This window comes from Myripristis murdjan, chromosome 4, assembly GCF_902150065.1.
Source record: "Myripristis murdjan chromosome 4, fMyrMur1.1, whole genome shotgun sequence".
NCBI classification, from domain to species: domain Eukaryota; kingdom Metazoa; phylum Chordata; class Actinopteri; order Holocentriformes; family Holocentridae; genus Myripristis; species Myripristis murdjan.
Window position 1 is genome coordinate 8,304,313 of NC_043983.1, and position 24,134 is coordinate 8,328,446.

The following is a 24,134-nucleotide window of genomic DNA, read 5'->3' on the forward strand; positions in this document are numbered from 1 at the left end:
ATACTGTATCGTATCTATTAAATCATATTGTATTGTATCATATCGTATCATAACGTATCGTATTGTATGGTAACATATGGTAGCGTATGGTGGGGAATGGTATTGCATCATCTCATAGTGTTTGGTATCATAATGTTACATATGGTATCGCTTCATGTCATATTGCGTGGTACATAACACTTTTCAGTTGTAAGACCACCTGATGTGAGGTGGCAGAGTGCTCGGGCCCAAAACTGATGAACCTGTCTCAACACATCCCTTTCAGAAGACTCATCATTCTGTCTCTTTTCTACTGTACATATTCACCTAGAGGGAATTTTAGCTCCCAAAGCAAAAATGTCTCGAGTCAAGCTGCTGACACTGAGCCCATCTCTACTGCACAGAATGCTGCTCCTTTGCTATGCAGTCACGTGGATCAACAATTAACAATTTAGGAGGTCAAAGTATATTTGATCACGGCATCAACTTTACAATGATGGTGTACAATTTTCACGTCACATATCTGAAAAATAGAAATTGTGCCAGTGAGATAAAATGTTAATTTCAGTATACCGGACGATAAAATGTGTGTTTAAGCCTCACTCCCTTTACCATCCACTGGACTTAACATCACTGTGGGTTTGAATCCCAGGTGATATTACTTTCAGTGTTGGCTGCACTTGCACTTAATCTTCCATGCTGGAAACCTGGAAAATAGGACAAAGTCACAGCTAAGCCATTGTTTTGAAGATACAATAGATGTCTTTGTGTGTTTAAACCCACTCATGGTAGCAAGCCCTTTATGGAAGAATGTCTGCTGTCTTTGTTCAGGAATGCTGTGCGAGTCAAATGTCTGATGGCTACCACATGAGCAGCCAAGCAGCCAACTCAAAATCCAACACAAATGTGGTTTTAAAGACTGCATCTTGTTTGTTCCTGCTCCCTGTATCTAATGATATTTACTGCACCCTCTGTTTGTTTGTTTGTTTGCTTGATTGATTGATTGATTGATTGATTGATTGATTGATTCGGTGGCTTTTGAGAAAACCAATGCATGTTTTTCCAAGGTTTAAAGAAGAGAGGGGGACAATGACGTGTACCTCAATGCAATCTGATAGGTTTTTTAGTCTTTCAACATGATTTTTTTTTTTTTTTTTTTTTTTTATTGTTTTATCTGTAAAGCACAGTGATACAAGGAAAGTGTCTTATTACTGTAAAAAATATATATATGATGAACTGATGAACTAATCAATACACTGGCAGTATTTTTATGTTTGTTTTACATAGTTTAAATGTTGTTATCCCAAATCTCGTAATGAAAAAAAAAAAAAAAAAATTATTGCTGCACATAACACAAAATAGACATAACATTGTAAAGTGCAGTGATTTTTTTTCTCTCCCTCATGTGCAAAACAAGCTGAACTGAAACTGAAACTGTGAGCCAGAAAACCGCAATGCAAACCAAACTGTAAGTTTATTGAACCGGCACACCTCTGATAGTTAACAGTGTACATTTACATATGTATTTCGTATTTTATTCTACACAGTGTTCAATACGGAGAATATTGAGCTTTGAGCGCTTGAGCTTTGTTCCGTATTTATGAAGGTGCGCCAGAGCTGCATTGTTGTCGTTTATGCATTTATTTACTCTATCACTTGTTTGTTTATTTGTTCGTTTGTTTGTTTGTTTGTTTTAGGCACTGATTTGTTTCCCCAACTTCACCTCCCCGCTCCAAAGACCAGCCTGCCTCTCACAGACGCTTGATACCTGCGTCATGCGCTGAGGCGGAAGTTGTAATGTCCTGTGTTTTCTGATTGGACAGCTGGCCCAACCCCAGTGTGGCGCCTAGTTAGGTTGATCCATGCTAATACATTTCTTTTGTTGTGATTAACCGTTCAGCGGTTGTGGCTCTGCTTTAATAATTCCCACAAGCGAAAGTCTCCTCGTAACTGTTCAGAGGATGAGTGGCGGAGTGTATGGAGGCGGTGAGTGGATATTTTGAAGTGAAAATAAAACGAGTTGGCTAATCACGTTGACTCGCTCAGTAGCGCTAGCCAGCAAATCATAATAGTTAGCTTGCTCGGCTAGCTGTGCGTACGGTTAGCGCGATATCAACCCGCAGATGCGTTTTCTCTCTGTTTTAACTGTTGTTTGTGTTAAAATAAACGAATTCATCAAACATGGCCCCTTGTTTAATGGGGCACTCTTAGCTTCAACAAAACCCTGGTTAGTTAGCCGGCACCGCTAGCGTTAGCCTGCAAGCAAATGAATGAATGTCCCTTCATGAAGACATCCTGTACTTACAGCATCTGTGTTATCTGGCTGGAAGTTTTCATTTAGTGGTGTAAAAGTCCCATTTCGAGCAGGGAAGGAACATCTTTTCATACTAACCTTGCAATCAAATATACATTCTAGCAAATTCCCTGGCGTTCACATCTACAGCGGTGGAGGATGAGCGTAACATGTGAAAAGTTGTATTGATATTTCATATTTCATGCAGTTAAAGGAGGAAGGATCAGGTCATTACTGTGTTTCAGTGCTCCAGTGACAGCAGTAGGACGTGATGCTGTAAATGACACTGAGAGTGAGCAGATGAGACCCTGTGTGTCATTCATAACACCCTCCACAGTCGCTTTTTCCTGTGTAATGTCATCAGTCAATGTGAAGTTCAGTGTTAACAATGCAAATGTGTCTCCGATCCCACCTCTCATGTCTCACCTGCACTCTTGCAGATGAGGTGGGAGCCTTGGTGTTTGACATCGGCTCATACTCTGTGAGGGCCGGCTATGCAGGAGAAGACTGTCCTAAGGTAAGTGGATCAGTCAGATGACCTGATTAACTATGTGTCTTTTTTTCCTCTGTGCTTTTTCATCTTCCCGCGGGGGGGGTGTAGGCCAGCATCAAGAAATGAGGCCTGTCACTCTGGAGACGGACTGTATGAATTCAGTTCAGATTGTTCTGGAGTGCTTGCTTGGTTTTGATTTCTCTGTGCCCGAGGAAGAGAGATTTTGGATAAATAAAGCACGCGTCATCGCAGTTTTTCCCAGCCGAAAAGTAAAGTCATAACCGTGTTTTACCTGGCTTTTACAGTGGTCTGTGGTGTGTCTCATGGGGCTAAGATGCTTAAAATGTACTAATGGTGACATGGATTCAAGCCGATGTCATGACTTTTGTTACAGCTTTCTTGGTGTCTATACAATGTCTACTGTAGAAAAAATCAAAAAAGAAAAGTCCTATTAGAGATTTTAACAGTAGCTGGCTCTCAGAAGTCCAAGTTCTCGCTCAAGTCTGGATAATACAGGCCTTATGTAAATATTACAAAATCATAGATACCATTGATTGCCCTGGTTATCATCTACAGGAGGGAATCACTGGGTAGTTGGCAGTATGATGCTATCATGATATTTTACCCACAATAATGATGGTATCAGGATACAGGTGATTCTGTGATATGTTATAATGATATGTAAGATAATCAGCTATGATACATCATCTGTAACTCAGGAAGAAAAAAAATATTCTGCATAAGGCAAAATCATTTTCCAACAAGGAGAAATCAGTCGTGTTTTTCAGTGTTTTAGGGACTACAGATGCAAATTAGCTTGAAGCTATAATCTGGTACAGTGCATCAAATGGCAACATTTATGGTTGAACTGTACACTGTCCCTTTTAAATAAAATAAAATTGAAATTAATCGGCACAGTGACTGAAACATGAACATAACCGAACAGTTCCAGATAAAATACCTGAAGGCAGGGAACAAATATGCCTCATAGCAGCTCCAATGGACTATCTGTGCAAATTAAGTTGAAAAGTGTATTGATAATGTATCAAAGTATCACAATATTTTGATAGTTTGTCCCATCGTCATCATCTGTGGAGATTCATCTTCAGTATCCTAGGTGTTATGAATTGCTCGCCCAATGCCTCCTCTTCCAAGCTCACTCTTTTGTCCATTGTTTCCAAGTGATGATGCATGTACAGTGTGTTACATCAACATTATTACACAGATTCCTGTAGTTGTGAAACCAGCTGATTTGAGAGAGATTTGAGAGTGTTGAGGGTAAGATGTATTAGTAGTCATACTGTTATCCTGGCTTTTTATGTAATAACTGAATGCTATACACTGCATGCCTCTGTCTGGTTTTGACCATGGGTACTGGCTTCAAATGACTTAGTGCAGACATCAATTTTATTAAGTGCTGAATTAACACAACACAAGATGCCATACAAGATAAAAGGTTGGTTTGAGTCTGTAAAAATCATCTGGGATCTTTGTGTTGATAAATGAGAAAGTACAAAAGATTTCGCCACACGTCTCATCCTCTTCAAAGTTTCACAATGCTGGAAATTTTTTCACCAAGTGTCTGAGCTGGTGATAAGCTTCTGATGACGTTTTTAGTGGGCATTTGTACGTATATGGCTCTCAAAACATACAAGCCATGACACATGCTTGACAGTGTGTCCTATTGTGTTTTGTCTGGTCTCAGGCGGACTTCCCCACGGTAATCGGTGTGACTCTTGACCGAGAAGATGGCAGCACACCCATGGAGACGGATGGAGACAAGGGCAAGCAAAGTGGCACCACCTACTACATCGACACCAACCAGCTGAGGGTGCCCAGGGAGAACATGGAGGTCATGTCTCCACTCAAGAATGGCATGAGTGAGTGCTGACCCAACCTCCCTCACATAGAATTGAAGGATTTTTATTGCTATTTTAATATCCAAATAATACCTGTGCTTTTCAGCACCACATCAGTTTGTGTTATAGTTGACATTTTGTTTTCATGTGCAGCCTGCAACATTCTTGATTTCTGCTGCTATGGTTGCTTAGGGTCACATCAAATCATATTCTGTCTGATACAAATGTGCTCTCAGTGATTTAAAACTTAAAATTCTTCAATTTGCTCCAAATTGACACGTGTTAACAACCACGTTATCAGCGTTTACAGTAATTAGACACTTTGTAGGTTTGGACAGTTAGGGCTATCCTTCATCTGAATATGCCAACATGATCTTTTCTTCTTTAGTATTTCTGTCATCAATTAATTGACAAAGAGCCATCCCGTAGCCAGCCAATCGCAGTGGGCATAGTGAGTAAGCTCGTTCATGAAACACATTGTCATCCATAGCAGCAAGATCAACCCATCCCAGTTCTCCCAGTTTCTCAGTAAGAGTTGGTCCCAGCAGCTTTGTGAATCAGTTTTAAATGAGAACTCTTAGTTAGGAACTTTCAGTGCTGCTTACTGGATAGATAAAATGCTTTGTGAATATGGACCCAGGCCTACATTTTTTATGTTTTATGCCAAGGATAATCCATAATTAGGATTTGGCAGGAATTACAATCCATGTGAACATTTGTGGCTTGTAGTTTGGAAGTGTATGAGTCTGTTTGTCATGATGCATAATTCCATCTGTTCTGATCCATATTTTGTAATTACCATGTTTTGGTCAGACACCTGAATTGACTAATGAACTCTTCACTATTCTGACTGAATTTTGGACTGTACCTCAATATTAATGATATTATTTGTAGACCAAGGACACTCATACTGTAATGCCCTAGCTGACCTTTTCATAATCCCCTTTTATGATGGAAGCTGTGCCCCCTTTCCTTCTCAGTTTTACACCCATTTGTACCTCCTAGTGATGATATTTTCAGTTCATTTTCTCTGGGCTGAACCTGGGATGTGTTTGCTGATGGTTTGAGCAGACTTGTGGCCAGAGGTAGGTAGTGTGTCCAGAGCTGTCCTTGGTGCTGAACGTTAGCGGAAGCTTCTTTTAGGAGAGCTGTTGATTAAAATGACCAATGATGGCTTTGATCTTGGTCCAGATTCCAAGGCTTTGGTGAGGAGTTCAATTTTTTGGGATACTCTCTGAAAATTCTTATTTCCCTACTTGTCTGCCTGATTATTTCCTGTTTTTTTTTTTTTTGTGTTTTTTTTTTTATTTTTTTTATTACACCTGACATAAATCAGCTAGCCTAAACAGTGTTTCACAATTTGACAAAGTTGAACCAAAACATTTACAACCTAGCCTGACATTTCAGGAAATTGTGCTCTACAAATGCTAATCGTGCCGGCTTTGGCAGTAGCTGTGAAGCAAATGGTCCTGTGTGCTGCTGACCTAGCCGATGATGCTAATGAGAATCTGGTCCAGTGGAGTTTGACTGTGAGGCTATTTAGAGATGAGTGTGACACCAATCTTAATTGCTGCAGAACAGCACCGTGGGACCGCAGACCCCCTCAGAGAGCTGACCTGGAACATTTGTGCCTGGTGCTCAAATTATTATCCAAAAAAGCTCATCATAGCTCTATTTTCTCCACCATCTGACCCAGCAGCATAGATGAAAGACAGCCGTTTTTTGTGACATGAGAGTTTCTATAGGCCTTTACCTATAAGCTCAAGGTCCATCTTGGGTTTACTTGTGCAAAGAAACTGACAAATTTCAGCAGCGCCAGTAAGTTTTGGATTGGTCTCAATATATTATGCTTTGGCTTTTTTAATGCTTTCCACCAGTAATCTGATCATCTGATGAAGTTTGACTATCTCACTGTATAGGATGGAAAATTGTCATTAATGCAGCTCCTCTATGAAAGCAGAAAACGTAAAGCCTTAACATTCCAGTATAATAAAGTTCTCTTTTTGTTTGCTTGTGTAGTTGAGGACTGGGACAGTTTCCAGGCCATTTTAGATCACACCTACAAGATGCACTTCAAGTCTGAGCCCAGCCTGCACCCGGTGCTTATGTCAGAGGCTTCGGTGAGTTTATTTTTGTATGAGTTCAAGTCTTGAGCAAAATCAGCCATGTAATCTGTGACTGTGTAAGGCCATGCGCACAGGGTGGGTCTACTCTAAAAAGTAGGCTAACTGACTGGTTTCATTGTGAGAGTTGCTGGTGAAGTTTCAGAATTCAGGATCAGCTCCGGTGGCCGGTGAAAGAGAGTTTGTTTCCCGCCGTGGTCCTGATCACCTCACTGAGAAAGTGACGAATGTTACTACATGTGTGCATGTGACAGTGAAATGATGTGTTGCTAATGGGCTGCCTTCTGTTTTGTGTCTGCAGTGGAACACACGAGCGAAGCGCGAGAAGCTGACAGAGCTGATGTTTGAGCATTACAACATTCCTGCCTTCTTCCTCTGCAAAACAGCTGTGCTCTCCTCGTATCCTTCACAGCAGCGCCTCATCCGTCTCCAGCAGAGTGATGGAGCATTTAATCATCAGCACTCTGTCTGATAATGATCTCCACATCTCACTGTCAAGACAAATCTGTTGAACTTGGCTACAGACTTGATGTCTCATCTTTGTTGACCTGTCTAACACTTCCTTGACTCTGAGTGTCTCAGCTTTGCCAACGGGCGGTCTACAGGTCTGGTCCTGGACAGTGGAGCCACACACACCACAGCCATTCCAGTGCATGACGGTTATGTCCTGCAACAAGGTGACCAATTGTCATCAACAGTTACTTGCTAGGGTGACCACTCCCCACCTGCAGATTTTTCTTAAGGTTTAGTTTAAGTATCTCTTATGATTTATATAACTTAATGCACAATGAGGGGATGTGTTGCTACTTAAGAGGGTTGATGTGAATGCTCTTACCCTTTTGGACTTGAAGAAATACACTTGAGTTGTTTAAAGACAACACAGGGAAAAGGGCAATCAGCAGATTAGCATGAAATTACCTTAAAGTTAGTAAGAAGTTAGAAAAAAAATGATAAAAAAATTAATAAAATATCTTTCTTTATTTCAAGTTCCACAAAACATTTTCCACAGAATTACCATAAATCTCCCTGAAAAAAAATGAAAATGTACTAGAGAAACGTATTTATAATTATTATAATTATATAATAAATTCCACAAATATTACCATAAATTACAATAATATTTGTTTAAAAAAATACTCAAAGAGGGTTAAATAAAACCTTTTAAAATAAAAATATGCCCACGGGCTCCTGGAATTCAAAGGATTAATTTAAGTCCTAAATGCTAAGTGATCATAAGGCCATCTCCTCTTCTATACCTTTATGCTGCCATCTGCTGGTTGGCATGAAAATTACAGCCATGTTCCCACTGACTGTTGCCCTCATGAATATTGAACAAGAGTAATTTTCCAGCGATACATGAAACTTGTAAATGTTTTGCTCTGACCCTTACTTTTTCAAGCACACTCCCTATTTAAATCTCTTGCCAAAAATGGGTGCGAGTGGAATTAAATCAGATTGTAGAGGAGAAACACAATGCTTCCTCATTGGAATTAGAAAATAGAAAGCCCAGAATGCAGGAAGATGTAAGGACGGACACAGTATGAGGTTTGACATCATATCCACCCCCTTACATTCAAGAGAGGGATTTTTAGGGGCAGCATTTCAGGAAACGGTGGCGATAGTGGTTTGACCTCAAGAGCTACAGTTACTGCGACAGAGCTATTTGAGTCCGAGGCGCAATGAAACACCAGGCAGGAGAGAGCGGGGCAGGAGCCTGAAAAGGCAAATTCATGTGATAAGGGGAAACTGGCACCCACAAATCAATGAAGTAATTTTAGTTAGTGCGACTTGAGGGAAATGCTAATCTGGAGAACTGTATTACTTCTGGGTCATTAGGGACAAAGTCATTGTCGTGTCATTGTCTAAGTTTGGTATGTAGGTACAGAGTGCATTTTGTTGTATGGAAGGTATATGCGAGTTTCCAAAAATCACTGTTTATCTTCAAGTCTGGACTCGAAATAAGCATTAAAGATGAAAAGTGATGTTTTCGCTGTTGTCTGTCCATCGTTACATGCTGATTTATTTCTGTCTCATAGGCATCGTCAAGTCCCCCCTGGCTGGAGACTTTATGAGCATGCAGTGCAGAGAGCTTTTTCAGGAGTTAAACGTTGAGATTGTCCCTCCCTATATGATTGCAACAAAGGTGAGGCCTGCTGAAGAACATCTTCATACTTACCATTGGTGGGGTGGTGCTATTGTAGATAATCCAGTTGTTAACTTGTTTGATCCATTTTGTTTCAGTCTGCTAATGTGTACAAGCAGGAGTGGTGTCCATTATCTGTCAGACTTGGGTTAAAAAGCCTTTGCAAATAAAATTTCAATGGGTGTTTAACCTTTTTGGTGTACAGGAGAGGTGTGGACAGCTTGTCTCTGAATAGCTAAACTTTCTCCTGCTCATCGGTATATAAAGCAGATTTCTCCTGACTTGTATTTATAGCAGCTTTGAACAAACACTATTTACAAGATACAAGATGACAAAGGATACAGTAATCAATATAGATGTGTATATTTTGGCCTGATATCACTGCATAATCTGGTTTCAGTTTAACACAGGCTTGAAATTTAACCTTTTCAAAAACCCTTTAAATTGAGTATAATAATAAAATATCAAGCTGAAGTCATATTTACTACTATAAGCTCTGTATATTCTATATGTATTCACAGGTGGTGGGCATGCTCTTGCTCTACTAAAACATGCATGTCTAGGTTGAGATGATGATGTTAGATATATTGACACTGATTTTGATTTTGAGCTATATTTAACATCCAATATTTGGGTGAATCTGTGAAATGGTGTAGGCTGATAGTTTTGTAGTACCCTGAAGCTCTACAGCATACGTGGATTAATGAGGTTTTGCACCATGAAGACTTGTTTGAACCGTGACCCAGTCATTATTAGGTTGAGCTTTCTGTCTTTGCCATATGCATACATACTGTCTGTTTGTCCTTGAAGTCACAACACCCTCCATTTAGACCCTTTAAGGCCACTGCCAACCACGGTGTTTGTTGTTGTAGGATGGTGTGCGAGAGGGAGCTCCAGCCAGTTGGAAGAAAAAGGAGAAGCTACCTCAAGTCACTCGCTCCTGGCACAACTACATGTGTAATGTAAGCAGCAAGATCTAGACCAGTCATTCTCAATCTTTTTAACTTGTCACCTCTTAAAACAAACCAATGCCTATTGCCAGCCCCCCCGTCATAGGCTCCATATGCAGAGTGGTGAACAGTCCACCTAAAACACAACAGCTGCTTCAGGTTGTTTCATTTGCCTGATTGTCAGAGGAGGTCTTGTATTTCAGAAAGTATTTCACAAGAAAACAGTGTAATATGAAAATAATAACACTCCCAAAAATTATCTCACAACCCCCAGATTGGGAACCACTGATCTCCTCTTTGCCTCTGTATGGTCTGGTAGTGATTCAAAGGCAATGGGATTAAAGGCTACAATAAACGTAGTTTGTCACCAGGCTTTGCCACAGTGGCAAAGGCTCGTACAGCTTTTACTATTTTTGGAATTATACATTATATTGACATAATATTCATCAGGTCTGAACAATGATTTTCTTAATGAAACTGCATCTTTTGTTTTTGTCAGCTATGGTCATTGCAACATGATAATTTATATTTCCTTTTAAACCTAACTGAACTGGACTCTGTTTTATGAGCCTTATATCCCATACTGTGTTCAGGTATTCTGAGGGTCCTGCTTACCGTGTAAAATACATTTTAGTCCTACTTAGATCTAGTCAAGGACCTTGCTACAGCTTTGTAAGCATTGAAAATACGTATATGCATGAAAATGTGAAATTTATTTAAATGTTACACTTTACATACATTACATTACATTACCTTACATTAATCTCTAGGAAAAAAATCACTTTGCATAAAACCTGTATCCTATCACCTTACATTTGATGTAGCAAGCTTGTAATAATTAGAATATGCCTATTCATAAATTTTGATTGAGAAGTGTTATATTTTGTTGAGCATGCACCAACTGGTGTGTCGTACTGTCTGCAGACTGTGATCCAGGACTTCCAGGCCTCAGTGCTGCAGGTGTCAGATTCGCCGTATGATGAACAGTAAGACACTTACTTCCATTTTAATATTGATCCGCGTAACACCTTAAGGGTAGAGGGTTCTTATATTCATCATATAACTTAAAGGTCTTAAATTTAATTTGATAACCCTCACAGATACCCCTTTAACCCGGAGCTGCTACAGAGGTGTTCAAAATGATCTGAAACATCACTTGAACCTCATTGGAGAGCACTGAGTTAGAGCTTAATCACTGTGTGTCTTCAGGGTTGCAGCCCAGATGCCCACGGTTCACTATGAGCTGCCCAACGGCTACAACTGTGACTTTGGGGCCGAGAGGCTGAAGATTCCTGAGGGGCTGTTTGACCCCTCGAACGCCAAGGTGAGAGCCGCTCAGCACAAAACACTCCACTAGCCAGAGTTTAAACTGTTGAACGACAGATCAGTAAATATTGAATTTCTTTGTCCCAAGAATTTCTGAGAGAAATAGGCGGAAAATTATTTTTATCAATTCTGTCCCTGAATATTATAATCTCAAAATAAGAATAAGAAGCTGATACAAGTTTACAAATGTATTGATTTTTTTATGCTGTATCAATCAGTTTTGTAAGTGTAATTGTTTGTCTTGTCTGACCACCACAGGGCCTGTCTGGGAACACCATGTTAGGAGTCGGCCACGTGGTGACTACCAGCGTGGGAATGTGTGACATCGACATTCGGCCGGTGACTATCAAGACTTTTTAGACTTGAGTTGTGGTTCGCACGGCTGACGCAGTGTGTTTCCTTGGAGTTCTCCCTGTATGATGAACATCAATGCAAAGTAGTTGATTTAAATAGGAACCAAAGCCTGGCATTTATTGGAAGAATTACACTAGTGCCTGACTGATATGGGATTCTAAAGGTCAGTACTGATTTTAGAGGTGCAAAATTAACTAACTACCCATAAGGCAGCCAGATTTTTGAGCTGGAATAAAAATAGACCTTTTCTGTGTGGATTGTGTACCGATATGACTATGCAAAGGTACTCAGAAGTCTACTTTATTAAAGAATATCCAGCATTATCATACATGGTCAGCCAATGCTAGAAATGAACACTGAGAAGTTAAAAAATGTATATAAGTAGAAATACATGAGAATCATCTTTTTCTGCATCATTGTCTGTATGTATGCACATGTAACATATTGTAACATTGTGAACCCATTTGACTCTTGATGAGAATCAGTGTGTATGCTGCTGAAATTTCACACTCCTTGGCTGACTCTGCTGTGTTTCTCAGGGTCTGTACGGCAGCGTGGTGGTGACCGGAGGAAACACACTCATTCAGGGCTTCACTGACAGACTTAACAGAGAGCTCTCCCAGAAAACCCCTCCTGTGAGTGCTGGCCCTTCCTTATGATGGATCTTAATCTTTAACTAATTATGCTCTCAGTTCTACTGCTACCACCTGTGCTCTTACAGGTGTATTTTTTCACAAACATCTTGCCCAGTACTTCAACATAAGCAGAAGGGGGTCAAGGAAACAGTTTATCGAATAGCTATGGTCCTTTTAAAAGGGAATCTTTTATTTGTTTTCCTCCTCACAGTGTGTCTATTTTGAACACACAAACTTCCATTCATTTTTCATGGGTTCACATGTCTCTGAAATATGATGTTGCTATCCTGAAATACGTCACTGAACATTATTGTGTGCTGGAGTCTTAACACGATGTGTGTCCCTGGTCTACAGAGCATGAGGCTGAAGTTGATAGCCAACAACACCACAGTGGAGCGTCGCTTCAGTGCCTGGATAGGAGGCTCCATCCTGGCATCACTGGTAAGGACACACAGCATCCTGCACTATGAGAGAACTTCACTATTTGAAAATGTAGTCAATTTTACTTTTAATCCTGAAGACGTTACAGACCGTTACAGAGCAGCTGCTTGCTTTAGGTAGGGCTGGCCGATATGGACAGAATCAAATATTATGATATTTTTGACCAAATACCTCAACATCGATATTGTGACAATATTGTAGGGATGACCATTGGTGATTTCACCAATTGCACCTCATTGTAATGCAGCTAAAACATATATATGCCGTATAACAATATTACAATATCCAAAATCCCAGACAATATCTAGCCTTGATATAAATAAGGCAATATATCGATTTAATATCAATATATTGGCCAGTCCTAGCCTTAGGGCATATTGACAATAGCTGTTTAGGGAAGACCATAGCATTCTATTAAGTCTTACTAAAAAGAGTTGACATCATCATCAGTGTCACAAATTTTCATGCTTTTAAGAAAATGTGTGATGCATTCTAGGAGTTGCTTTGTGAGTTTGGAAAGTTGGGCAACCATGGTTACTTTCCTGGAAGTGTTTGACCTTTCCTGCTGTTTTTAAAGTCCTGGTCACATCCCAGATTGAAAGAACCTTCTAGCAAAACATACTTTTTGTTGTCTTGCAGGGAACCTTCCAGCAGATGTGGATCTCCAAACAGGAATACGAGGAGGGAGGAAAGCAGTGTGTGGACAGGAAGTGCCCTTGATTTGACTGACCGCGACCCCCCTCTCCATGCTCCGTCACTGTTTTTGCAGCAGCCCCGGCATCACGTTTGATTCACCTCGGACCCTGGACTCAGGAACACCAATGGAGGATTGTTCTTTTTTTTGTATGATTTTTTTTTTTTTTTTCTAATAAGTATCGAGTTTGTCAATATGCCTCTCTGGTTTTAAGTAGAAATAACAAACCATGAACATCTATAACACAGATTGTGTTGCTGTGAAGAGATATGGTTGAGTTCCTTTGTTCGTGTCATGACAGTTAATCCATAAACCTTATTATCAGTGTCCTGTGGAAACCTTGTATCTTCAAAAAAAAAAAAAAAAAAAAAAGTTTTTATGGAATTTAGAAAAACAACTTGATCTTGTTACTTAATGTTCATATATATTATTTTTCACCTAATGTCTGGCTCAGTCCAAAGGTCATGAAACATTGTCTTCATGTGGGTTATAAAGTCAGTTCTTGATTGCCATGTGGAAAATTTGTTATGTAAGGATTCTGCAGGACACTGACAATATACAGTTTACATGATTCAAGTTTAAAAGTGTTAGTGGATGTACATCCTGATGCACATCTGGACAGTTTGGAGTGAATGTCATCGTTTGTCCTCAAGCCTTTTTATCTTTCTGTGTAGCGAATAAGCTCATCATCGGCAAACGTGCTTGACAATGTCACTTCAAATAAAACCTGTATTTAATTATCACTTTTATCATCGGCAACGTATGGTCTTGAAAATAAAATCCTGTTTTTGTTAAGTGGTTTGTGCAACAGTTTTGTCAATTAAAGCCAAATCTAATGGGCCTCAACAGTACCTATGTATGTTATACCTGTCCAGAGAATATTTCAATCAGTGTTTAGCTTGATTTGGATATGAATCTGTAAAATTAACCTTGAATGTCATGGGATGTCAGTCATACATACTGCCTTTTATATTCAAAAATACACATGCTGTTTCATGCATATTTTTAGATTCTCTGCTACCTCGAATGCCTCCTGCTCTGAGAGCTTCTCATTCTCTATCCCTGTGTTGTCTTCAGACCACAAAGAGGACTGATCACCTTACCATGGTGCCTGCTGTAGGACTGCCAAATGATCGCTCCAGTATGAAAAGGCATATTTACAGATATTTGGATGTCAGAATCAGAGATGTGTGAATCCAGTCTCAAAAACTTTCCAGTAGAACCTACGTGGAATGAATTTTCCTCAAGTGGAGATGCACTAATGAGCTTTTTTGAGGTCAATATTGTCTTAGTCACTTACAATGGCCAAGAGTAACATGCATTTTTGTGAAAACTGTAATACAAGTGCAGGTTAAGATTTTCCGAAAGGCCTTTGTGGGGAATTTTACAATTCTAGTAAATTAGGTTTCCAGAGGAAAAAAATCAATCAATAGTGTTTTCTAAACTGGGTATTGCCAGATACAATAAATCTGCTGATTTATCAGGCCCTACCTAATGTCAAATATTTAACTCAGTAATAAAGTTCACTTTTGACGAAAAACAGCCAATACATTAAGTGTTGTTTTAATATTAGGTAACAATACAGAAAACAATACATTTCAGCACACACTGGTTAAAGGACCAAATGAGGAAAGCTGACCCAAATATACTTTTAGGCGGGACAACAAACATGAAACATGGAGAAGTGGACAGATGCTGGGTCGACTGATATTTCTACACATCATGTTGACGCCTTCAAGAGCGGAAACTTCTCCTCGAGTTTGATCTGCTTTTTCTTCTCTAAGCTGGCTCTCCTGGCCCTCGCCCGGAGGTGCTTCTCGATACGGAGCCTGCAACACACAAGACGATGTATGAAATAATGACAATGCGTTTTACTCTCACCCAATGCTGGTCAGAGGTGAGATTGGTTGGTTTTTATGAATGCTAGCTATATCATTCACACTAAATAAAGAGAGCATAATACTGCCAAGGCTCGGCCTCTTACCTTACGTGTGGTTCAACAAATCCTGGTGTGTAGAACTTCTTCCGCTTGTACCTCGTGTTCATGTACCAGGGAATGGCGTGCTCTCTGAACCGTTGCCTGCGGGGAAAAAAGTAATGTGAGTGATGCTGTTTCCTCCATTTCATCCTCTAAACAGGGCTCCTCAGAAGCTCAATTCAACACTTCATCTGCCATACCTTATATGCCAGATGACAATTTCTGAAAGAGACTGTTCTGCAAGGAATTATGATTTCAAATGTATTTATTTATAAAAAGGGATGTTTAGTCAAAAGGCTAATTTCCATTTGTAATGCCTATGCCGGGCATTACATGGCAAGCTAAAACTGACCCTACTGAGCCTATGGTTACTAAGAGCAGGCAACAGGCTACTACACAGCAGCATTTTTTCAGATTGTGTTACAAGACATGATATGTTCCCAGTTCTCTAATGTAAGGCAGCGTCGATAAACATTAGCTCAAAGATGTTACAAGATGGTTAAAATTTGATTTTTTGTGTGTTATTAAAGAAGGTCTGGGACTACGTCATGCTCTGCTCACATAGACCTTTGACATGGCCTGGCTTCCCATTCCCAGAGGGTAAAATGGACTGATAAAAAGCTTATTGAGAGTGCTGGATTTCATGACATGAGTTGTATGAGACTGTGCCCTCACCAGTAGACCTGGCCAAAGACATTCCTCCTCCAGGCGCCTGGCCGGCTCTTCTCCTGTCCGGTCTGCAGCAGCCGCAGGGCATTCTCTCTCTCCTTCACCACTGTCTCCAGCCTGATCATCGAGCGTTCGATCTAGGGAGGAGAGAGGAGGCGGTTGTCGTCTGCCAAGGCTCGTACTGTGCAGAATGTTACTAACAACAGCCCAGAAAAATCACAGGACTTTTCCCATGCCTTTCAAGACTGCTTTGTAGAGCAGAAACAGAGATGTAAACAGATATTTAAAAAGAACCATCATCTCTGCAGTCCTGCTTTATATATGCCAACCTGTTATCTGGGCAATACTTCAATGTTAAATATTGTCTTTCAATAATCATATAATTAAGTAATGCCATTGAGCTACTATACACAATTCTGTCTTAAGTAATGATGACACGCAAATGCAATTATCAAAACAATTTCTTCTGATTATGGTAATATTAATTTTGTCCATATTATCCAACCCTACCATACAGTACTATGAATTAAGGATAAAGTTTTTGCTTGGCAGTTAAAATGTTCATTCAAATGGACAAAACCAAAATTCATATATTTTTTTAATGGTTTTATAATAGCTACCTGCTACAGCATTAAACAAAATTTGGCCTGTGGTTACAGTTAATTTCTCACGCTGCCATGAATGCCCCGGTGGGAGTCACACCCTGCTAATGTTAGTGCAGGGATGCACTATGCATGGATGTATATGCCCAGTGACTACATATATTGGGGATTCAGACTGGACTCACAATGTTACAAGCACAAACATGACATAAGTGTAGATGCAGGTGGCAGCTTTTATCTTATTCTGTTGTACTCAGATCTTATTCTGTTGTACTTAGATCTTATTCTTTATTTTTTATTTTTTATTTATTTAATCTGTAATCTGTGGATACTGCTGAAAAACTGTGAATTCCCTGCGGGATGAATAAAGTATCTATCTATCTATCTATCTATCTATCTAGCGCAGCATCATACCAACCTTCCTTATCCTTTCTGGACTGGGCATGGGAACCCTTTGCCTCTTTGCTTCGTGCTCAACTGTAAGCAGCATGTTCTTTTCTTTCAATAGCACATACCTGGAACAAGATGAGAGAGTTACTGATTCAGTGGCACGGTTACATAATGTGAGGCAGTGGCAACAGCTGCAGTTTGATCCAAAACATTTCTAACACCATGGAGCTCACCAGAGTTTGTGTAAATCTTCGTTGCTTTTTGCTCTCAGCAGTTTGGCAGTCCATGGTGCACCTGCAACCATTACAACAAACCAAGGCAATCAGTGCGAAACACTGCCTTCAGTGTTGCTGGGGAAAACAGCCATTACAATTCTAATCAATTTAAATGACTGAATATGACTGGGAACGGTGGGGTGTTACACACAGGGACATGACTTCAGGGGAAAATAATGAAGGCTATATCAAAAACTGATGGTAAACCATGATACAGCACAAGTTGCACTTCAGGTTCACATGATATAAACACACTCCACATTAAGTAATCATGATCGTAATCAGTTTTAATATAATGCCTGACATAGTAATGTTAGACTATCATACTGCTAAGATGCTTGTTTACCTGACTTGACTGTGGTCTCTCCCCAGTTCTCAGGGAGGTCGAAGAACTCCTCCAGCCCCCGCCTGCTGCTGCTCGTGTGCAGCGCGCGATCCTGAGCCAGGCAGCCGGCGGGACGGAGCCACGGCGGGGCAGCGAGAGAGGACCTCTGCCTGGTGGGTGCAACATTAACCCAGACAGCAAGACAACGACATAAAGATCTGTTAACGTGACCAAGCAGCAGCAGCGAGCAGAAACACAGTCCTGTACGACACGTTATCTGTCTCCGCAACACACACATACACGCATTCCTGGTGCGTAAAGACAATACACTCTTACCTGTAAAGATAAGACGGACATTTAGTCAAACTGAGGGCAGGGTGCTGAGGAACGGTCGCTGAAGATATCCTGAAAGCATTTTGAAACTGCTTGCAAAGAGTCAAAACGCGTCCGGCTGAGGTCGCCGCCATGTTTGCTGTAATCTTTCTCCTATTACCCACAATGCATTTTTAACAAAATAATAATATATAAAAAATAACATAATTAATTATTTGGCATTTTAGAATTGTTTGAAATATATACACATAACTTCTATAGGAATTATAACGACACAATAGCCAAAAACAAAACCAGAAATTAACAAACATCTTGCCCTTGGTAAATATGACGTCTTCGGCTTCACATCCGCGCTGACCAATAGGAGAGCGTGTTGTTGGGCCGTCTGCCCACAGTAGACATGGTGGGCATGAGCGTTCTCCGGTCTGCTGCTGCCTTTGCAGCCAGACTGAGTCCTCTGAAATCTGGAAGTACTGCGTCCAATTTACTCACCAGAGCAGTCCCTCGGACAGATAAAGGTAAACGACATGCCAGCTGTGTCCAGAGTCACAGGTGTGAGCCTCAGTGTCGCTGTTTGTTGTTATGACCTTGTGCTAGGCTCGTTAGCTTGCTAATGTTAGCTAGCGACACTGGGTGACCAACTTGTGGTTGCGGTTGAGGAAAAAAAAAACAGGCTGTCCTATCCCTCTTTACTTGTTAATGACACTGCTAACTATAGTCGTATCTTTATAATGTTGTAACGGGTGTCATTGCGGCTACAAACATTCTTGTAGCACGCTGCAGTGAATCAGGCAGGTCAATTTTTGACAGCAGAAATAAGGCTAAGTTTGAGGTCAGGACGAAGACATGTCTTAAGTTCATTTTAACATATTAACACGACACAGTACTGATGTCAGTGGGAGATAAGTCTGCTTGTGACTTGTGGTACCTGATCCCCATGGACAACAACTCCTTGTGGCAGAAGCATGACAGCTGCCGCCTTTGTTTTGCAGTGGCAGTGCGCTGGGGCCATGGGAAGAAAATGTTTGTCATCCAGCCCACCGACTACTATGACAGGAGGTTTCTGCGCTTACTCGTGAGTATCAAAGGATATTCTTCATTTATGGCTCTTAATCACCACCATAACACCGTTGTCCAAATTGGAAATTGGGGGCCGTAGAGCACATCCTTAGGTACGGCAGCTAAAAGGTTAGAAAGACTGTCCTGTAACTAAAAGGCTTAAGTGTGTCTCCATAAACAGCCAGTTCCTGAGTCAGTACTGGCTCACTCACTGCGAATTGCATTGGATAAGGTTATATGCGAAATCCCTGTCTTGTAGTAATCTCAGTCACTTTCAGATTTCTGAACCAAGCATCCTTTAAGTCATCTCTTAAGGACTTATAATTTTCACTGATTGCTTTTAAACATGGTCGTTAGATTGTGAAGAGACTTAAACACAGTTTGAATGCACATCATGACTCATTTGCACTTATTTCTAATCAATGAGTAGATGCACTTACAGCACTTGCAGCAATAGAATGAGCTTACAAGAACAGAGTCTAAGCCACAGCAGCCACATTCTAGATATATATAATACTCCTCTGTTAACATTTGATACATACGTTTCTAGTAATTAAATACAGCAGTCAATTAATCCAGAAATATGTTGCACCTCCAATCTTGAGTAAAATTTCCCCTACAATAGTAGAACATTTCAAGGTTTTGTTTTGCCTTCACTTTCTTTACAGCAATATTATGTCCTGCTGACTGGCATTCCTATGGCTGTCCTCCTCACCTGTGTGAATGTATTCATTGGTAAGTGTGCATGTTTTTATTACTGTTATTGTCAGTGTTTTATTGAGGTCTTCTGTTTAGGATGTGAGTCCAATAGATGTTTGAAAAGAGGTTGAGTTGTACTGTAAATGAGAGTGTCAATGTGCTGTGAAGGTGAGGCAGAGCTGGCTGAAATCCCTGAGGGCTACGAGCCTGAGCACTGGGAGTACTACAAGGTATGTAGCTGCCATTTTCTCTCATTAGAGTTCATTTAGAATAACACTGCAGTGTTTTGATTGAAAATATGACAGCTGTATTCACTGATCTTGGCTCAGATCTCTTATAGAACAAATTCCTCTGCACCATTAAAATGTTACAACCTTGTGTGTGTTTTTCCCTGTATTTGCAGCACCCAATCACCAGGTGGATTGCTCGGAACATCTACGACTCTCCAGTGAAGGACTATGAGAAGATGATTGCTGCCGTCCACATAGAGAAAGAGAAGGCAGACATGAGGTGGGTTTTATTACTGGTATACTGCGGATCATGTCCAGGAAGAGAGTCAGGATGGTGAGGTGACACACTGGCAACAAGATGTTCTCTACTGTCTGCAGACACTGTCTGCTGTGGCACCACTGAGCCACAGCAAGACAGAATATAATAGAATATAATAGAGTACTACTATATCATCCATGCAGGGTGGACAGTTGTCTTTGACCCGTCTTGTAGTTCATAAAAACAATGAAGTGACGGTTTTTACAGTTAGGGCCGGGTGATATGGACAAAATTCAATATCATAATATTATATTGGACTGAATACCTTCATATTGATAATGAAGGGATGAGTATTGGTGCTATGATGACCAAGCAGGTAGATACAAACAATCAGACAGGGAGAACGATAGACTAGGTTCATGAGTCTGCATCCCTTTATTGAATTTCTTCCAGGAAAAGACAGCATTTATGCCATGTAACAATATTAGAATGTCCAAAATCCCAGATGACATATAGTCTTACATCACACTATCAGTATAATAATGATTTATTGCCTGGCCCTTTTTAGAGTTGACCAAAAAAAAAAGAATATATACTACACTCCAGAAACATACAGTGAGTAAATAAAAAACATGAATGATAATGTCATTTAGGCTCTGCTGAAGCGGTCAGTTTGTGATCCAAGTGTATTATAAAATAGCATACTTATTTTGAAAAATAGCATTTATTTAGTCACTCCCGGATGGAGATGCATTTATATAATTTTAGCTCCAAATGTGTTACTTATAGCTGTGAGGTGGTGTCAGGTCATTTCCACTTCTGTTTGAGGTGTTAAGCAAACGGAGTGAAAAGAATTTCTTGTTGATGACACGTTATTTCTAAACTTACTGTTGAATTGTATGGATATGAATTGGGAATATCCACTTGGTATCCCATTGCCATACTCACTCACCACTGTTCACTTGAGCTCCACTTCAGCTGCCATGACTTTTCCTTTTCGTCAGCTTGGAATACAAATCAGTGACATATACGCTTTAATACTCGGTTGTTAGACTCATAACCTGTACTTGGTTTTATTGACTCGGTGTGTGTTTGTGTGTCATCGACAGGCTGATGCAGCTGGAGGTGCGTCGACAAATGAGGCAGAAGGGAGACGGGCCTTGGTTCCAGGTGGAGACCCTTGACAAGAACCTGATTGATTACAGCCCCAAGTCAACACCTGACAATTAAACCAAACTCCCCTGTTGTCAGTACATCATTCTGATGTTTCTCACTGTTTGTGTAAATAAAGTATCTATGGACTCTTGATATTGTGCCTTGTCACATCTGTACTGGCTCACAGGATGCTAATTTTTTTATCACTAAAAGAGCATTTCCTCTGGCTGTATCTTCACACCAGGGACAAAAAAGCAAAAGCGAAATCCTGATTTTTTTTTTTCCTGATTTCCTTCATAGTGCTGGCCTTTCAAATAACTGATTTAAGAACATTTCACAGGATTATAGGGAATGAAAAGTGTCAGATTATCCTGACATAGACTTACCTAATTGCCTGATAACAGAAATCATACTTGTTTGTGACCATGTTATCTCAACTACAAGAGGTCACCAGGAAATATATTAGTGTACTTGTTATCTATTACATTCATTTACGCCACAGTAACTTCTCTGCAGCATCAACACTCACTGAGGGCAAAACAAGGACCAATGGGAAGGGAGACATCTTCACTGGAGACAGCATGGTAGCACACCTGGTTCAGTCAAAAGTTGCTGCAATGCATGGGAATGTCCACATGGTGGCAGAACTGAGGCAGAGGGATTTTGTCTCTGAGGGACTAAACTGCCTCTTGGTTACATGGGCTGTTAAAAATAAATATATATTAGGTAAAACACATCAAACTTTCACTTATTGTGACTGCATAGGTGCAGATTACCATGCAAAAATAAAATGAAATACACTGATGTAGCAATACAATTCCACTTTTCATGATTTAATATTTTCAAATTTAATTTTTGTTATTTTTCCTGCCATGAGACAGGGATTTTTCCCTTTGCAGAAACACAGAATATTGCAGTACCTAAGATGGAGTCATTTCATGGGTTTAGTTTGAGATTTAGATATTTTTGAAGCAAAATAACCATTTTCCATGAACAGATACACATAATAAAATAAAATAAAATAATACTAAATGAATAAATAAATAAACAGACAGAAAGAAAAACAGAGTAATCCCTACTACCGCCACCCACAACCCTGATATGGTGGGAAATTCTCCCTTATTCATGGTTGAAAAATGGCAAAAAATAATATACAACTAATTAAGGTATGAAGTCCTTATTAATGAAGTGTTACAACTTTAATTAGGGGGCAGAAAGACAAGTTTTCATGGTAATTCACTGGGTGGGAAGATGTAATGATGGTAGTAAGGCTACAGGAGGCCTCATTTTTTAAAAAATTTATTATTTTTTTTAATCTAAGCGTGCTTCATAGTCTTGCTTTTAGGGAATTCCTGGTGTAAAACACACACACACACACACACACACAAGGCTGTAGTATGGGGTGGCTTTATGAATCATCCACAGTGGTGGGAGGGGCCCCTTCTGCTAAAATTGCCCAGTGCGCGTCATGATGATACAGTAGGGCAATGCGTTTTCTGCGCAAGTCACAGTCTTTTCAGAAAAAACAAAACAAAACAAGAGGATATTTCCCTTTATCTGCCACGGTCTGTCGCGGCTGCAGCAGTTTTCCCCCCTCCGTTATTTTGCTGCGAGCGTCACATCCCTCGTGGTGGCCGGAGGAATGTGGAGACCGAGTGCTTTAAAAATAGCATCCTCTCCTCTGACAGCGCTGCTCCGGTGACTCCCGCAGCATTGTGGTGCGAGAAGCAGGAATGCGAAGATGGCTGCAGACCTAGGCGAGCTGCTGGTCCCATACATGCCCACCATCAGAGTCCCCAGAACAGGAGACAGGGTTTTCAAGAGCGAATGTGCCTTTTCCTACGATTCTCCCGTAAGTGTCCTCTCCCCGCACCGCCACGCACATTTATTTGGGAGGGAATTTGCGTGTCAGGCTGCTGTCTGCGAATACCACACGTGAATCTACTGCTGCTGCGTGTGTGTGTGTGTGTATGTGTATATGTGTGTGTATGGTGTCTCCGTGACCAGCCTCCTCCTGAACGTGAAGGGAAATAAATAATGAAATGTTGTTTACATCTCGGGAGGAACGGGGCTTCCTTTGTGGAGCAGACACCCCGCTCAGGCCCCAGCGCTGCCTGCGCGCGGCCGCGTCTGGCTGTCACGCAGCCGCGCAATCAAGCCAATAAATAACACCTGCTATTGTTCAGAGCCTCCCCGTCCCCGCGGTGTGGCCGCCTTTACCAAACATCACTCAAATATTCAGATTATTCTCCAACAATGGCGGAAAGTGTGTCTGCTTATCAAAAGGAAGTTGAAACCTGACGCTATTTATAACGCTTTTTATTTCGGCTTATATAGTCTGCCGTCTTTAGTGAGTTTAGTGACGGTATTACATGTATGGTGTTTTTAATCTTCCATTGAATGTTGATGATATTCCTATAATATTTGCATAGGGACTTATTATGTGTTTATAGTATGGTTTAGAGTGACCCTATCGTACTTTGTGGTATTTTTTTAATATTCCCTTGTAGCACTATAATATTCCTATAATATATCTATAATAACTGGCTTAATTTTGGCCACATTGTACTTTTATATTGGTTTTCAGTCTTCTGAGGTTGATGTTACATTTTCCTATAGTGGACACTAGTTTATATTATTTAGCATGGCGTTGAAATGTCAGCTTGCTGTTAACTGTAGAATTTGTAACTTATTCCCTGGTTTATGTTTCGACCTGTAGTTGCTGCATGAAAGCTTTGGTATGATATATGTTTATATTATTAAACAGGTTCTAATATTGCTCTAGGTCTTTGTTGCAAGGCATATGCTGATGTGCTTTAATGGCTGGCTGGCAGGCAATGGATTTTAAGAAAACCATATGATGCTGTGAC

General features: G+C 40.4%; 4 protein-coding genes across 9 annotated transcripts in view; 3 read left to right on the forward strand and 1 right to left on the reverse strand.

Moving 5' to 3' along the window:
- The first annotated feature begins 1,787 nt into the window (after positions 1 to 1,787).
- On the forward strand, positions 1,788 to 14,085 carry actl6a (actin-like 6A). The gene is made up of 14 exons (XM_030050021.1): positions 1,788 to 1,965; positions 2,713 to 2,789; positions 4,471 to 4,645; positions 6,644 to 6,744; positions 7,049 to 7,146; positions 7,330 to 7,424; positions 8,784 to 8,890; positions 9,763 to 9,852; positions 10,765 to 10,826; positions 11,050 to 11,164; positions 11,425 to 11,505; positions 12,060 to 12,155; positions 12,510 to 12,596; positions 13,236 to 14,085. Exons 1-14 carry the CDS (start codon positions 1,941 to 1,943, stop codon positions 13,314 to 13,316), a joined length of 1,290 nt encoding a protein of 429 aa, XP_029905881.1. The 5' UTR covers positions 1,788 to 1,940; the 3' UTR covers positions 13,317 to 14,085.
- A 779-nt stretch (positions 14,086 to 14,864) lies between these two features.
- Positions 14,865 to 18,026, reverse strand: mrpl47 (mitochondrial ribosomal protein L47). Its single transcript, XM_030050022.1, has 7 exons — positions 17,866 to 18,026; positions 17,551 to 17,699; positions 17,163 to 17,223; positions 16,958 to 17,054; positions 15,944 to 16,074; positions 15,275 to 15,370; positions 14,865 to 15,119 (listed from the first exon to the last, which is right to left on the reverse strand). Exons 1-7 carry the CDS (start codon positions 17,994 to 17,996, stop codon positions 15,011 to 15,013), a joined length of 774 nt encoding a protein of 257 aa, XP_029905882.1. The 5' UTR covers positions 17,997 to 18,026; the 3' UTR covers positions 14,865 to 15,010.
- A 199-nt stretch (positions 18,027 to 18,225) lies between these two features.
- Positions 18,226 to 21,417, forward strand: ndufb5 (NADH:ubiquinone oxidoreductase subunit B5). Its single transcript, XM_030048751.1, has 6 exons — positions 18,226 to 18,380; positions 18,855 to 18,937; positions 19,590 to 19,656; positions 19,789 to 19,850; positions 20,024 to 20,130; positions 21,219 to 21,417. Exons 1-6 carry the CDS (start codon positions 18,263 to 18,265, stop codon positions 21,337 to 21,339), a joined length of 558 nt encoding a protein of 185 aa, XP_029904611.1. The 5' UTR covers positions 18,226 to 18,262; the 3' UTR covers positions 21,340 to 21,417.
- Positions 21,418 to 22,680: 1,263 nt separating this feature from the next.
- The window catches only part of usp13 (ubiquitin specific peptidase 13), a 32,118-nt gene continuing 30,664 nt past the window's right edge, over positions 22,681 to 24,134 (forward strand). For 3 of the 6 annotated variants that reach the window (XM_030050225.1, XM_030050226.1, XM_030050227.1), the window contains exon 1: positions 22,681 to 23,116. In XM_030050225.1, the coding sequence (XP_029906085.1) occupies positions 23,006 to 23,116 (111 nt within the window). In that variant the 5' untranslated portion in view covers positions 22,681 to 23,005. Of the gene's footprint in view, positions 23,117 to 23,463; positions 23,554 to 24,134 lie in introns of those variants that run through there. The other 3 variants (XM_030050229.1, XM_030050230.1, XM_030050228.1) reach the window with 3 other exon arrangements.